Below are 13,291 nucleotides of genomic sequence, written 5' to 3' on the forward strand. Positions count from 1 at the left end.
ACTTTGAGCCATTCCTGTATTAAAACTATTTTGTATGTCTTTCTCTTAGGTGTTTGAGGAGGATGCTCTTAGCTGGGAGGACAAGCTCAATCGCATCATGGCTCTGTTTGACGTTTGGATCGATGTCCAGCGCCGATGGGTCTACCTGGAGGGCATCTTCACGGGCAGTGCTGACATCAAACATCTGCTGCCCGTGGAAACCCAAAGATTCCAGAGGTACGCAATGAAGCACCTTCATTTTTTTTTCCAATAGACAACATTTAACCTAATTCTACATGAATGCTCTCTACAGTATCAGCACAGAGTTTTTGGCACTGATGAAGAAAGTGACCAAGTCTCCTCTGGTGATGGATGTGCTGAACATACAAGGGGTGCAGAGGTCCCTGGAGAGACTGGCTGACCTTCTTGGGAAAATACAGAAAGCCCTGGGGGAATACCTGGAGAGGGAAAGATCATCATTCCCAAGGTAAGATGGCTTTCGGCTGGGAGCAAAATAATACTGTATAGCGGAGGATGTAGCACAACCTCCAATAGCTTGATGTCATGATGTACATTACCAGTTAAAAGCGCCTCTGTTGGTTGAAGCAAAGTAAGGACTCCTTAATATACCTTGCATTAAAACACTGTTAATCTGTGTTCATTTCCACACAATTGACTGAATTATTCATCAACTTGCTGCGAAGTAGGAAAAAATGACAAAAATAAAAACACATTTATTGGATCTAACAAATCTATCAGAAGCAGTTGCAACAGGAAGGTGATGTTTGGTTAAAAGTGTGTAACAACCAATGAAAACAGGGTTTATTATACACTTTTTGCAAATACCTGTTGTCTAAGGGGCCACCCATAATTTTCAACATTTTCACGAGCGTACAAACCGTACAGGCTATTGACAAGGCGGCAAGTTCCCATACATTTCAATAGCATGTGACGTCATTATCGTTTGCACTTACGTTTATTGTTTGGTTTCTAAACCTAATAGCAACAAGAAGGCATTTCTACAGATTTGAGAGTTTGTTTTTTTTCGTTGTACATGTCTGTAATTCATACAAAGGTGTTATAATCTTCATCTTTGGCTGTGAACATGGATCAAAGATGGATCAAAGGCCACGATGTGGCCATCCGATATATGCGAGGGAAATTGGAACGGGACTGGAGATTTTGTCCGAAATAGGCGAAATCCGTTATAAAAAATCCGATATATGCAATGAATTTTTATTGGAAATGCATTACAGAAAAATTGGTTCTTTTTTATCTGTCCTTTGTGAGTGAATTTCCGATATATCCGAGTCCGATATATCCGAGGTTTACTGTACAAAAAAGAGGCATTTGATGTAATTTTTTTATCTTGTTCGTGTTCAATACAATGTTGATGGGCAGTGACTGATTGACCAGAGTCCCAAAATACAGCCAGAGAACACTATTGGATTGGATATGTTCGAATTTCCTGGCTGTATTGGGTCAGTTGGTCATGGACCTATCAACATTTTTCATTTGGGATTGTACTCTTTTTTTGGGGGGGGGGGGTTGCTCAAAAGAGTACTCTTTGTACTCTTGTGAAAATGTTGAAAATTATGGATGGCCCCAAAGAGAAGTGTCACCTCTACACTGTATTGAAGGCAAAGAGGAAAGCAGTTTGTCTTTACTTTGCCATGTCCAGACAACTTTGGATGGTGAATGTGATGTTTTGATCAGATGACTACCTGGAAAAAAAAAAAAAAAAATATATATATATATATATATATATATATATATATATATATATATATATATATATATATATATATTCATACACTTACACATTCAAAATTAGCTAAATTAGCCATGATACCATAAATTAGGTTGGTTTTCAATGTAAATGCTTTGATGACATCATGAGCTTTGTGAAAACGTGTTGTATTACCTTGCTCTCCATTGTTACCATCTTAGATTACTAAGGGCTCTGTTATTAGTTATCAGAGTTATTACATTTTGCAGCTAGATTTACCTTTCTGATGCTATATGTGTCTATTAACAGTTGTCTAGCAAAGTATGTTCAGGAAAAAAATGTAACACGTGTTTTTCCAGGTTCTACTTTGTGGGAGATGAGGACTTGCTTGAGATCATTGGCAACAGCAAGAACGTGGCCAAGCTGCAGAAGCACTTCAAGAAGATGTTCGCGGGCGTCTCCAGCATCTTGCTCAACGAAGACAACACTGAGGTTCTGGGGATATCATCTCGCGAGGGTGAGGAGATTCTCTACAAAACACCAGTCTCCATCACGGAACACCCCAAGATCAACGAGTGGCTGACGCTCGTGGAAAAGGAGATGAGGGTGACTTTGGCCAAGCTGCTAGCAGAGTCTGTCACAGAGGTCACGGCCTTCAACAAGGGCACTGCTGTGGATCTGAGCCAATACATCAACTGGATTGATCGCTATCAGGTTAAATCTCATTCTGATCATGTTATTTCAAAGATGTGGCATGATTCTAAAATGTGACCTCTTTGTCTTCTGTCCACAGGCTCAGCTGGTGGTGCTTTCCACCCAAATCGCCTGGTCTGAGAACATCGAGTCAGCCTTGACAACCGTCTCTGGTGGTGGTGACATGACCCCCATGCAAGGTGTGCTGTCAAACGTGGAGGCCACACTAAATGTGCTGGCTGACACGGTGCTCATGGAACAACCACCACTTCGCAGGAGGAAGCTGGAACATCTAGTGAGGGAGAATGCTTCTCTTCAAGTGTATTTCATTGACATTGGGACGCAGTCTGACATCTTTCTGCCTCTCAGATCACAGAGCTGGTGCACCAACGTGACGTAACCAGGGCTCTGATCAGGAACAAGATTGACAACCCCAAGTCCTTTGAGTGGCTCAGTCAGATGCGATTCTACTTTGACCCCAAGCAGACAGACGTCCTGCAGCAACTATCCATCCAGATGGCAAATGCTAAATTCAACTACGGCTTTGAATACCTTGGTGTCCAGGACAAGCTCGTCCAGACTCCACTGACTGACCGCTGCTACTTGACCATGACTCAGGCTCTGGAGGCTCGCCTTGGAGGGTCACCATTTGGTATGCTTTTTTGTCGTTGTTGTTGTTGTCCACTAAACATTTGTTTAAATATGGAATATAAACTTTGTCTTAAAGGTCCTGCTGGAACAGGAAAGACTGAGTCTGTGAAAGCTTTGGGCCACCAGCTTGGCCGCTTTGTCTTGGTCTTCAACTGTGATGAGACATTCGACTTTCAGGTATGTAACATACACTGCTTAAAATTTTAATCATCCACAGGAGTAATAATTTGAAACGTTTGTGTACCTCCTTGCCTTTAGGCCATGGGTCGTATCTTTGTCGGCCTGTGCCAAGTGGGAGCTTGGGGCTGCTTTGACGAGTTCAACCGTCTGGAAGAGAGAATGTTGTCTGCAGTCTCCCAGCAAGTCCAGTACATTCAGGTGGCCTTGAGGGAACACAGCAACCCCAACAGAGACAGGAGTATGTGGAAAACTAAATCATATTTTTCTTTATCGTGGTTCATTTGTTCCAGACCAATAAGTAGATTTCCTGAAAGTAAGATTACATTTTAATAAACTCAAGAATTATTTTAGTTTGAGCATAGAAATAAGTTTTTAGAACATTATTACAGCCATGTAGACTTCTATTCTTTGTTTACACCACATTGTGAATTCCTCTTGTAGGTTAATAAAGTGTCTATCTACATTGCCAATGCACAGGCTTTGGGAACATTGCAGGGACACGAGACGGCCACAGCTTTTAAGGATAGCATGTTAGCAAGCTATCTGGTCAGCGTCCAATTTATTCATTAAAAACTTGAAGGGTTTCAAATGATGTGAGGAAGAAGGGCAAAGTAAGAAGGCAAAAACGTGCGAATTCCACACGGAATGGGAGGATAACTTTTTTGTCACTCTTATCATGTCAAACATGCCATGTCTGCGTACATGCTGATTTAATCTAATAGTGACATGTCTCATCAATGTTTGTTCAATTCTGATGCCGAGTGACCAGAATACTACTTATTACTTGTCTTTCAATTTCTTTTGTTTAATTTACTAATAATAAGCCATAGTCGACAATGAAACAGATCTTTTTTTGTTGTTGTTGTTGAAAAGCCGCGATAGTGTAGTGAGGGAGCAATGTTCAAACCACAATGTATTGAGGCACTACTGTAAACTGATGATGGAGAAAATTAATCTGAAATGCGATCTTTTGTCATCTGTCTAGGTGTGCCAGTCACCACAGAGCTGCTGAACAAGCAGGTGAAGGTGAGCCCAGACATGGCCATCTTCATCACTATGAACCCTGGCTATGCCGGTCGCTCCAACCTGCCCGACAACTTGAAGAAGCTCTTCCGTAGCTTGGCCATGACCAAACCAGACCGTCAGCTCATTGCCCAGGTCATGCTCTACTCTCAGGGCTTCCGCACAGCTGAGATCCTTGCCAAGAAGATCGTTCCCTTCTTCAAGTATGTTCTTGTGTGAGGAAAAACTACCTTTTAAGGGAACTTGTCTACTAATATTTACCTCCTTTTCAGGCTGTGTGACGAGCAGCTGTCCTCTCAAAGTCACTACGACTTTGGCCTGCGAGCTCTCAAAAGTGTTCTGATAAGTGCTGGCAATGTGAAGCGTGAGCGCATCCAAAGAATCAAAAGGGAGAAGCTTGAACGTGGGGAAGATGTTGATGAGAATGAGATTGCAGAGAACCTTCCTGAGCAAGAGGTGAAAACAGTACCAGGAAGAAGCACTTAATATGGAAATTGTTAAATATGACCTTCCGTTGCTGTAGATTCTGATCCAGAGTGTGTGTGAGACCATGGTACCCAAGTTGGTGGCAGAGGACATTCCTCTTCTGTTCAGCCTGCTGTCTGATGTCTTCCCCGGAGTGCAGTACATGCGTGGAGAGATGACTGCTCTGAGGGAGGAGTTGAAGAAGGTGTGCAAGGAGATGTACCTCACCTACGGAGATGGTGACGACGTGGGCAGTATGTGGGTGGAGAAGGTAAATACATCGCTGTTGATGTGCCAACCCCTACATGGTTCCATCCCATTGCATTATAATGCATTAAATGTTGCTGTATGATTTTCTTACTAGGTGCTGCAGCTGTACCAGATAACACAGATCAACCATGGTCTCATGATGGTAGGACCTTCAGGTAGTGGAAAGACAATGGCTTGGAGGGTGCTGCTCAAAGCTCTGGAGAGGCTGGAGGGTGTTGAAGGTGTGGCCCACATCATTGACCCCAAAGCCATTAGCAAAGATCACCTGTATGGAACGCTGGACCCCAACACCCGCGAATGGACCGACGGCTTGTTCACACACATCCTCAGAAAGTGAGTGGCTGAGAGTGAAGTGATATGGCCTCTTTTTGGGTTTTTTTTTTTTTTTTTTTTTTTTGATGGTAAACTATTTTCTTTGAATTCCAGGATTATTGACAATGTTAGAGGTGAATTGCAGAAGCGCCAGTGGATCATCTTTGATGGAGATGTGGACCCTGAGTGGGTTGAAAATCTCAACTCTGTCTTGGATGACAATAAACTGCTCACACTGCCAAATGGAGAGCGTCTCAGCTTGCCACCAAATGTAAAAGCAGCTGATTTTGTCCTCCCCCCTACCTTTGTCTATTTGTTTTCAACTCTTTGTCATTCACCCGCAGGTACGTGTTATGTTTGAGGTCCAGGACCTCAAATACGCCACACTGGCCACAGTCTCTCGTTGTGGTATGGTGTGGTTCAGCGAAGATGTACTCAGCACAGACATGATTTTCAACAACTTCCTGGCTCGCATTCGCAGCATCCCCCTGGATGAAGGCGAGGATGAGGCTCAGAGGAAGAGGAAGGGTACCGAGGATGAGGAGGAGACTGCTTCGCCAATGTTGCAGGTATAATCGCTCACATCTTCTATCGCAGCGTCAAAATGTTAAGACGTCTTGTTTGTGTCACACCAGATCCAGCGTGATGCTGCCGCCATTTTGCAGCCGTACTTCACCTCCACTGGCCTTGTCATCAAGGCCTTGGAGCACGCCTCCAAGATGGAGCACATCATGGACTTCACCCGCTTGCGCTGCATGGGTTCACTGTTTTCCATGCTGCACCAGGCTTGCCGCAACGTGGCGCTCTACAACAACAACCATCCTGACTTCCCGATGCCCATTGATCAGCTTGAGCGATACATGCAGGTATGTCATCTGCTTTAAAGACTGCTGTTGTAAAAGTTGTGCCTCATTTAATCGCTGGGTGCATTGTCCACCCAAATATGTACCCCCACAATTAGCGGAAATGTAAGGGGCAGCTGTAATTACCTCTACTACAGCTATATTTCCAACAGTTCTGTTGATTTTGCTTACACTGCAGATGCAACATATTGTGTATTGTACCTCATCAGGAAAGTCAACAAAGAAACAATGAAAACTGTGTTGAAATTAATTAATACAAAAAATACCCCAAACCTAATACACATTCGCATGGTCTCAGAACGATGAAAGGTGATTTGAATACTTGTCTTTTTTGTTAATGTTCTGCTACAGAGGTATCTAATCTACGCCGTGCTGTGGTCCTTCTCTGGTGATGGCCGGCTGAAGATGAGGGCTGAGCTAGGGGAATACATCCGCCGCATCACCACAGTGCCCCTCCCCACTGCTCCCAATATTCCCATCATTGATTATGAGGTACTGATGACTTGAACCCAAACCTCACACACAGCTTTTCACAATTACAATATTGTCTGAAGTAAATTAGCCATTTTCTTCTGCCTCATGAGCAAATTCTCTGTTCTTAGGTTTGTATCTCTGGCGAGTGGCAGTCTTGGCAGGGTAAGGTGCCCCAGATTGAGGTAGAGACCCACAAGGTGGCCTCGCCGGATGTCGTGGTCCCCACCTTGGACACTGTACGCCACGAGGCTTTGCTGTACACCTGGCTGGCAGAGCACAAACCACTGGTGCTGTGTGGACCTCCTGGCTCTGGAAAGACTATGACACTCTTCAGCGCCCTCAGGGCCTTGCCTGATATGGAGGTGAGAAACATGCTTCTTTCCCTTTCTACCTGTGTATTAGAAAGTAATGTATTAATAATGAATTATTTCATTTTTCCCAGGTTGTTGGACTGAACTTCTCCAGCGCCACCACCCCAGAATTGCTGCTCAAGACCTTCGACCACTACTGCGAGTACCGCCGCACTCCCAACGGCGTGGTACTGGCCCCTGTGCAGCTTGGCAAGTGGTTGGTGTTGTTCTGCGACGAGATCAATCTGCCCGATATGGACAAGTACGGCACTCAGAGGGTCATCTCCTTCATCAGACAGGTACAAGGCGCTGTTTAAGAACAAGGGGAACGAGCGGCACCACATGTAGTATCTTTGTTTTACGATAACTGATGCGGTGTCATTTTCCGTGTACAGATGGTGGAGCATGGAGGCTTCTACCGCACCTCAGACCAGACTTGGGTCAAACTGGAGAGGATCCAGTTTGTGGGTGCTTGTAATCCTCCTACTGATCCAGGCAGAAAGCCTCTCACACACAGGTAGCAATATAAGAGTCCAACACCGAATATCCCTGTGAGCAGCCAGAGCAATAACATGTAATAAATTGTTGACGTTTCATAGGTTCCTGCGTCACGTTCCTGTGGTGTATGTTGACTATCCCGGCCCAGCCTCTCTCACACAAATTTACGGCACCTTCAATCGGGCCATGCTGCGCCTCATCCCCTCTCTTCGGACCTATGCTGAACCTCTGACAGCTGCTATGGTGGAGTTCTACACTATGTCTCAGGTAAGGGCGTAAATTAGCTTAATTATAAGTTTTTTGCAGATAAACAATTTCTATGTTTGCACTTCTTTCAGGAGCGTTTCACCCAGGACACACAACCTCACTACATCTATTCTCCCAGAGAAATGACCCGTTGGGTGAGGGGGATCTTTGAAGCCCTGCGGCCACTGGAGACTCTACCTGTGGAGGGACTTATCCGTATCTGGGCTCACGAGGCTCTGCGCCTCTTTCAGGATAGGTAATACAAGTTTGCTAAGATTATGTGCTTAATGTCCTTTTCTGCTCCTTCAGTCAATCTTCTTGTATTCCTCTTGTTTGTTACCAGGCTGGTCGGTGATGACGAGAGAAGGTGGACAGATGAGAACATTGACGTGGTTGCTCTCAAACATTTCCCCAATATTGATAAGGAGAAGGCTCTCAACAGGCCCATCCTTTACAGCAACTGGCTCTCCAAGGTAAACTAGTTCACCCTACTACTGATAAAATAAATAACATATCAATGCATTTACAATTCTGTGTCTTCTTTTACTGAAGGACTACATCCCAGTAGAACAAGAGGAGCTGAGGGATTATGTGAAGGCTCGTCTTAAGGTCTTCTACGAGGAGGAGCTGGACGTCCCTCTAGTGCTCTTCAACGAGGTTTTGGACCATGTTCTCAGAATTGATCGGTAAGCTTCAAGGCTTACACATTATAAGAAATAGAAGGTTGTCTGGCATTTACATGGAACATGGAAATGTCTTTTTCTAGAATCTTCCGCCAGCCACAGGGACATCTTCTGTTGATTGGTGTGAGTGGAGCAGGGAAGACTACTCTGTCTCGCTTTGTTGCCTGGATGAACGGACTTAGTGTTTACCAAATCAAGGTTGGTGTTACAAATTTGTAAGATGTCCCCCAGCCATACTGTGTCCATATTCATGTGTAATTTTGTTTTTTGGGGTATTTAGGTACACAGGAAATACACCGGAGAGGACTTTGATGAGGACTTGCGTACGGTGCTTCGCCGCTCTGGTTGCAAGAATGAGAAGATCGCCTTCATCATGGATGAGTCCAATGTGCTGGATTCCGGATTCCTTGAGCGAATGAATACCCTGCTGGCCAACGGAGAGGTAACTTCCACTTTTGGAGCACTTTTGCTTTTTGTGGAGTTCTGTTTTGAACATTCCATAATGTGACACAAAATCCATAGTGATATATGGATATATAGTGAATCCATATAGTTTATATATATATATATATATATATATATATATATATATATATATATATATATATATATATATATATATATATATATATATATATATAGTCATGATGTGCTATATATGTCACTATATTGACAGTTACTATGGTACCCATTATGTCATTGTATGGTCATATCACCTCGTACTTCGGTACGTGACAAAAAAATTTAAAATAAATAAACAAATAAATAAAGTTAAAAACTTAAATTATATTAGGAAAGCAGGAAGTGAACAAATGTAACAGTTACTGATTGTAAAAGTACCAGATGGAGGGGTAGGATTCAATAAGCTTTACTTCTTCATACTCCTTCTGGACATGTGTAACTGTGAACTGATTATATGATGCACTCAATTGTAATCTGATGCATGTTCAAATGAAGTAAAATCATTACCATTATATAGGTTCCTGGCTTGTTTGAGGGAGATGAGTATGCCACCCTCATGACTCAATGCAAGGAGGGAGCGCAGAAAGAGGGACTCATGCTCGACACCCATGAGGAGCTCTATAAGTGGTTTACAAGCCAGGTTATCCGTAACCTTCATGTAGTTTTCACCATGAACCCCTCATCGGAGGGCCTGAAGGACAGGGCGGCCACATCTCCAGCCCTCTTCAACAGGTAAAGAAATGTAAAACAATCCACGTAGTACAAGGATGCAAAACGAAATCTCTGCTCTAGGTGTGTGCTGAACTGGTTTGGAGACTGGTCAACCGAGGCTCTTTATCAAGTCGGGAAGGAGTTCACCAGCAAAATGGACCTGGAGAAGCCCAACTACAAGGTGCCAGACTACATGCCCATCGTCTATGACAAACTTCCCCAGCCACCAACACACAGGGAGGCTATCGTCAATGGCTGTGTGTTTGTACACCAGACACTGCACCAGGTAAGGATCTCTGGATTCTAACGTATGCGTTTTGGCAAACATGCTTCAAATGTCTACTTGTCACTAGGCTAATAACCGTCTTGCTAAGCGAGGTGGTCACACCATGGCCATCACTCCTCGCCACTACCTGGACTTCATCAACCAGTATGCTAACTTGTTCAACGAGAAGCGCAGCGAGCTGGAGGAGCAGCAGATGCATCTCAACGTGGGTCTCCGTAAGATCAAGGAGACTGTAGATCAGGTAAAAAAAAAAATGTGCGTTGAGTTTGCTTATTTTCTGGCAACACGATTGTAATCACTAGTTATCATCCAGGTGGAGGAGCTCCGTCGTGACCTCCGAATCAAGAGTCAGGAATTGGAGGCGAAGAACGCTGCTGCCAATGACAAGCTCAAGAAGATGGTTAAAGACCAGCAGGAGGCTGAGAAGAAAAAGGTACATTTTTATTTATATTGCTTTTATCAGAAATGGCCCTTTCTGATATTGATATCAGAAGATGGTTATGCAAGAAGTAAAAGGGGAAGCTTTTGTGATTCCAGGTGATGAGCCAGGAAATCCAGGAAGCTGTGTACAAGCAGCAGGAGGTGATCAAGGACAAACAGCTGCGAGTCAAACAGGACTTGGACCAGGTGGAACCAGCTGTCGTTGAGGCTCAGAATGGTATGTTGTGGGTTTTAACTTGTCATTTGTCTTTTACGCTGTGGGTTACTTGTGTGAAGTGACAGCATGACATACCAACCGAATGAAATTAAATAATTAATAAAATTTAATTATAATTTACAGTGGGACCTTAAGAGTCAAACACAATCTGCTCTGTGACCTTGGTTAAGTTCCAATTCAAAGGGAACAATGTAAAACTGGACATCATAAAACCGTAACCTGGACAGAGAGTGTTTAAAGTAACATAACTGCTTTAAGAGAAGTCAACCTCTCTATAATAAAACTAAATTAAGCAAAATTACTCAAACTGACCATCTGGAGATGGAAGAGGTGTTTGCAGAGCAACACTGTTAACTATTAACTGTTTTATAGGTGTTGTTCAAATTAATGTGTTTCATATTTTACTGAGTAACTCTATTCTTTCTTATTTTCACGATAGATCAATATGTGGATCTGTGGTTATCACATTTCTTGAATGTGATCACTTTTGTTGTGACATTGTTTTTTTTGTTTTTTTTTTTAAGCAAAAAAGGTTATACAGTAAACCTCGGATATATCGGATTCAATTGTTCCCACTGGTTTTGTCCGATATAAGCAAAATCCGTTATATGCGTATACCGGAAAATGTCTGTTTTACGCATATATCGGATTCATATCCGGTATATGCGTAAATCGGATTTTATCCGTTATAAAAAGGCACTTCCTTGACTATGTTTCCAATGTACCTGGACTGGGCAATGAAAAGAGACATAAGGTAATGAGAATTTAACTTTATTGGCAAGTTCCCATACATTTCAATAGCATGTGACGTCATTATCGTTTGCACTTACGTTTATCGTTTGGTTTCTAAACCTCGCTAATAGCAACAAGAAGGCATTTCTACAGATTTGAGGGTTGTTTTTTTTTTTATTTCGTTGTACATGTCTGTAAATCATACAAAAATGTTATAATCTTCATCTTTGGCTGTGAACATGGATCAAAGATGGATGCGGCCATCCGATATATGCGAGGGAAATTGGAACGGGACTGGAGATTTTGTCCGAAATAGGCGAAATCCGTTATAAAAAATATATATAATAATAATAAAAAAATAATATAAAAATATATAAAATAATATATATATATATATAAATATATATGCAATGAATTTTTATTGGAAATGCATTACAGAAAAATTGGTTCTTTTTTATCTGTCCGTTGTGAGCGAATTTCCGATATATCCGAGTCCGATATATCCGAGGTTTACTGTATGTGACTTTGAGGTAAAAATTTACCCAAAACATTTAATTTCTTTTACTTCTGGCATCTACTATTTGCTGTACAAATTTTTATATTGGGTGTATAAGGTGTCTTCCCAACTCACTACTTCAGTTTATAATCTTACTGCGTTGACATAAACTACACTTAACTAAACTACACGTGTTAATGTGAAATTGCTAGCTGTTAAGTCCATTAAGAAGCAGCACCTGGTGGAGGTGCGTTCCATGGGCAATCCACCTGCGGCTGTGAAGCTGGCTCTGGAATCCATCTGCTTGCTCCTGGGCGAGAGCACCACCGACTGGAAGCAGATCCGATCCATCATCATGAGGGAGAACTTCATCCCCACTATCGTTAACTTCTCTGCCGATGAAATCAGGTGAAATGAGCGGTTTGTGACACTGTGTTAACTAAAATGTGTTTTTTTTTTCTCCCCCCCACCTTTTTCCCTTCTTTGGTGATTGTCAATTCTCTACTGCTTCTACTGCTTTTTCCCCCAAACACATTCTACCTGTAATCTAACTAGCGGTGAGCTCAATTAAACGGCAGCACCTGGTAGAAGTGCGGGCAATGACCAATCCCCCTGCTGCAGTCAAACTGGCCCTGGAGTCAATCTGCCTTATGCTGGGCGAGGAGACCAATGACTGGAAAAAAATCAGACAAGTTATGATCAGGGATAATTTCATCAGCAGCATAATCAACTTTTCCTCTGAGGACATGAGGTAACAACCGGTGTCCCAATGGAACATCTGCCTGGGTTTCCTCAGACCGAAGAACAAATGATGTCATTGAATCAGTCCGCCAATCAAGTCACACTATATTGATTTTACGTTAAATTAATTACTGCTAGTCCTCAAATAGTGGCCTCTGCTGTTAATTATGGACACTATGCCTCAATTAACACATTTTCGCGATCATCCAGAGCATTTTTCCCTCTCTCATTCTGTAGCGTCATCAGCAAATCCCTTAAGTAAACATGCAACAGAAACATTGGCATGGTCTTAGCAGCTGTGCTGCAAATACAGGTGCAACTTAACCAGAGCTTGCTTCAACTGTACTTTTCAGGCAGATGCGTCTGCATAGGGGATGTTTAAAATGCAGTCAGGTGTTGTCTGTCAACACTCTGTAGCGCTATTTGAAACCAACTAGAAAAAGATCAACAACGTTTGGTGATATTTTGTGGCAAGATTGAGTCACATGGGAATTCGTTAGTGGTATGTTCAGCTTGCTTTCAAGAAGCAATGCATTAGTAATACGCTATGCCAACACAGCACAAAGAGTCAATAAGTTATCTAAACGAACTGGCACCAAAATGCATCGTAACTGCACCACATGGACATTACAGGTATATTTACCACTATGGGCATATTTAACACTTGCACACTAATATATAAATGCAAACCTATACCAGTCCCTAGAAACCTACAAGGTATGCTGGGTAACTTTGCATTAGCCACTACACACGGGTCACCACAGGTCGTTGAAGAGTCGTGGTGGGTCT

The 13,291-nt window shown here is 42.7% G+C and overlaps 1 protein-coding gene across 2 annotated transcripts in view; it reads left to right on the top strand.

Moving 5' to 3' along the window:
- dync1h1 (dynein, cytoplasmic 1, heavy chain 1) overlaps positions 1-13,291 on the top strand; it is a 33,334-nt gene that overhangs the window by 10,085 nt on the left and 9,958 nt on the right. Inside the window, exons 23-52 of one of the 2 annotated variants that reach the window (XM_058090694.2) lie at positions 50-216; positions 293-466; positions 2,068-2,422; positions 2,502-2,696; positions 2,771-3,053; positions 3,129-3,229; positions 3,311-3,470; positions 4,218-4,458; positions 4,528-4,711; positions 4,779-4,991; positions 5,085-5,323; positions 5,417-5,573; positions 5,647-5,871; positions 5,938-6,168; positions 6,517-6,657; positions 6,768-7,001; positions 7,082-7,288; positions 7,385-7,506; positions 7,589-7,754; positions 7,826-7,989; positions 8,077-8,206; positions 8,286-8,419; positions 8,500-8,614; positions 8,697-8,858; positions 9,396-9,610; positions 9,671-9,875; positions 9,943-10,116; positions 10,189-10,308; positions 10,413-10,533; positions 11,974-12,169. In XM_058090694.2, coding sequence (XP_057946677.2) covers positions 50-216; positions 293-466; positions 2,068-2,422; positions 2,502-2,696; positions 2,771-3,053; positions 3,129-3,229; positions 3,311-3,470; positions 4,218-4,458; positions 4,528-4,711; positions 4,779-4,991; positions 5,085-5,323; positions 5,417-5,573; positions 5,647-5,871; positions 5,938-6,168; positions 6,517-6,657; positions 6,768-7,001; positions 7,082-7,288; positions 7,385-7,506; positions 7,589-7,754; positions 7,826-7,989; positions 8,077-8,206; positions 8,286-8,419; positions 8,500-8,614; positions 8,697-8,858; positions 9,396-9,610; positions 9,671-9,875; positions 9,943-10,116; positions 10,189-10,308; positions 10,413-10,533; positions 11,974-12,169 — 5,531 coding nt within the window. Of the gene's footprint in view, positions 1-49; positions 217-292; positions 467-2,067; positions 2,423-2,501; positions 2,697-2,770; positions 3,054-3,128; positions 3,230-3,310; positions 3,471-4,217; positions 4,459-4,527; positions 4,712-4,778; positions 4,992-5,084; positions 5,324-5,416; positions 5,574-5,646; positions 5,872-5,937; positions 6,169-6,516; positions 6,658-6,767; positions 7,002-7,081; positions 7,289-7,384; positions 7,507-7,588; positions 7,755-7,825; positions 7,990-8,076; positions 8,207-8,285; positions 8,420-8,499; positions 8,615-8,696; positions 8,859-9,395; positions 9,611-9,670; positions 9,876-9,942; positions 10,117-10,188; positions 10,309-10,412; positions 10,534-11,973; positions 12,170-12,316; positions 12,513-13,291 lie in introns of both variants that reach the window. The other variant, XM_058090695.2, reaches the window with a different exon arrangement.

This window comes from Doryrhamphus excisus, linkage group LG14 (assembly GCF_037039965.1).
Source record: "Doryrhamphus excisus strain RoL-2023G ecotype Guam linkage group LG14, RoL_Dexc_Guam_v1.1, whole genome shotgun sequence".
NCBI lineage: Eukaryota > Metazoa > Chordata > Actinopteri > Syngnathiformes > Syngnathidae > Doryrhamphus > Doryrhamphus excisus.